At 35.1% G+C, this 2,332-nt stretch overlaps 1 protein-coding gene across 1 annotated transcript; it reads left to right on the plus strand.

The window, feature by feature from the left end:
* Nucleotides 1-109: 109 nt before the first annotated feature.
* On the plus strand, nucleotides 110-2,027 carry LOC102201231 (urokinase plasminogen activator surface receptor-like). Its single transcript, XM_005755050.2, has 5 exons — nucleotides 110-542; nucleotides 800-916; nucleotides 994-1,140; nucleotides 1,487-1,597; nucleotides 1,682-2,027. Exons 1-5 carry the CDS (start codon nucleotides 479-481, stop codon nucleotides 1,882-1,884), a joined length of 642 nt encoding a protein of 213 aa, XP_005755107.1. The 5' UTR covers nucleotides 110-478; the 3' UTR covers nucleotides 1,885-2,027.
* The last annotated feature ends 305 nt before the right edge of the window (nucleotides 2,028-2,332 follow it).

The following is a 2,332-nucleotide window of genomic DNA, read 5'->3' on the forward strand; positions in this document are numbered from 1 at the left end:
TTTTTATTACCTTTTTTGAAAAGATAAGGGGAAACGTGCAAGTTAATAATATACCACTGAAAACTGGTGTGTCTGGTTTTGATTGATATATGCTGTAAGATAGAATGGATGTGGCAATAACGGTTACATACCTTTTGTGTGGTCGTCGGTGACTTTCATTTCTCATGAATCACAGTCAGTTTTGTTTTTCATTCAGTTCATTCAAGAAACAAACATTTTACGTCTGTTCTCAAAGAAAATGATTTGCAGCCTAAAAATATTTCAGCAGATAGAGAATTAAGCAATTTAAAAACTTTACCATTCACTTAACTTGAATTATGTGGAAAAAGAATTCAAATTCTTATTCAAAGGACTGTTTTTTGATAGTCAGGTTCCTTCACTGTCAAAGGCAGAATTAAGGAGTGGTCAGAGATAGGAGACCACTCCCCTCGATGAGAATTGCTTATAACCTGAACACAAACTAAAGTAGAATTCACTTATGTCTGACCGCTCAACAATGCAGAACCTTGTGCTGATCCTTGGGATCGTGCTGCTCCCTAGAGGCAAGTTTTTCTTCAGTTATCTGTTCTTTTGAAGAAAGTTCTGTAATATTCAATGAAACATTTTCTTTTTTAATGCTTCTACAACATGTTTTAGTACAACCCAGTAAACGTTTGTCTACATTCTACAAATTATTATACTAATTACTGTACTGTTTGCCCTTTATTTTTTAAACGGTTCATTTTAGTGAATGTTTTAGAATATGTCCATGCATTGGAAGCAAGAAAAATTTCACTTATCTTTATCTTTGTTTTATCAGCCTGTGCCTTGAAATGTTACGAATGCATACCGGACCTCTCTGGAAGCTGCGCTCAGACAACAAAAGAATGTCCTTCCAACACTCAGTGTGGATCAGTAAGAGTGACTTCATATGCAGGTTTGATATTTTATAGTTTTTATTTTATTCTTCTTTTGAACTGGTTCAGTTTTCAATGGTTCCTCTTTTTGTTGCAGGTAATTCAAAACTGGTTGATATTAAAGCGAAAAGTTGTGCTGCGGCTGAGGAGTGTGTTCAGGCCTCAATCAACTTTGGAGTTTCTCAAACTCTACTGACCAGCAAGTGTTGCACCTCTGATCTTTGCAACTCTCAAGATGCCCCTGGTAATTTCTATCACGCTTCTTGGTATTTTGAAATGTAATTTCTTGTCCTTGAAAGTAAAAAAAAAAAAAAAAAATTATTTATTTTTATTAAATATGTTGAGAAAGTTTTGAAGTGGGTCAAAACCTTTCTTTCAATCGTCGTATTCGCTTGAACAGATGAGGTCAAAATTATCAATCTGTAAAAATTTTGTGATTAAAAAATCTCAAACAATAAACATATTAATAACATAAATGGTTTTTCTTTTGTTTTCTGTTGTTTTTTTTGTTTGTTTTATTGCTGATGTTTTTGGCACACAGTTAAAATAAGGAGGGGAACAAATATTACAAATATTTCTGTATTCAACAGAGGGCAGCATCTCCTCTCCAAATGGGAAAAAGTGCTTCCAATGTGATGGAAACGATTGCACAAAAACTCTAAATTGCAATGGAGATGAGGACCACTGCATCTCAACAAGCGGTAACAGGCCGACAGCATTCAATGTCTGCATGTTTGTTCTTTTCTGCTCAGTGATTCAGTGATTCCCTCTTTTCATTTCCTCAGTGACTTCAGGAGGGCAAAAGGTGACTGTAAAGGGCTGCGCCTCCAAGGTGGTTTGCTCAAGCACACAATCTGCACAGATTGCCGGAATCATAGGAACAGAAATCAGCTGCTGCCAGGGTGACCTCTGCAACAGTGCCATCAGTACAACTGCTGGCCTTCTGCTCTTTGTGACACCGCTGATCTCTCTGGTCTTGTTCTCTTAGCTGATGGAAACAACAACATCACAGCCGAGCTTTTCTTATGACTGTCACAATGTTGCCTCTCATTTCACCAGAGCTTAAAAAATAACTACATTTTTGTAACTAAACATAATTTTTGGTTTGTGGAGAAAATAAATGAATACATTTCTTAAAGTCCTGTACATTTCTCTATTTTCTTTAAGTCAATATTATCGGCTATCAAATTAATAAGACATATACAAAAAATATGGTTGAAATAATCAACACTTGGCTGACTTTTATCATAGATATTAGCCAGTGATTTATTTTTCTAGAACGTAGATCATTCTGTCCCAATATTTAACTGCATTTGTTACTCACTGCTTTAAAGGTTAATGTTGGAAATGGGTGGAATTATATTTTATATTTTCTCCATCTAATGGACAAATCTTTTTATAGTATACAGTTTAAACATAGACTTTATTAACCCCAC

This window comes from Pundamilia nyererei, unplaced genomic scaffold (genome assembly GCF_000239375.1).
Source record: "Pundamilia nyererei isolate P.nyererei 1_Seehausen unplaced genomic scaffold, PunNye1.0 scaffold00877, whole genome shotgun sequence".
NCBI lineage: Eukaryota > Metazoa > Chordata > Actinopteri > Cichliformes > Cichlidae > Pundamilia > Pundamilia nyererei.

What these genes read in the sequence shown, in the direction of transcription:
- LOC102201231 (XM_005755050.2), top strand. Translation starts at nt 479, where the DNA reads ATGTCTGACCGCTCAACAATGCAGAACCTTGTGCTGATCCTTGGGATC. An exon ending in GATCGTGCTGCTCCCTAGAG is followed by an intron (nt 543 to 799) that starts GCAAGTTTTTCT and finishes TTGTTTTATCAG; the next exon opens with CCTGTGCCTTGAAATGTTAC. An exon ending in AAGAGTGACTTCATATGCAG is followed by an intron (nt 917 to 993) that starts GTTTGATATTTT and finishes TTTTTGTTGCAG; the next exon opens with GTAATTCAAAACTGGTTGAT.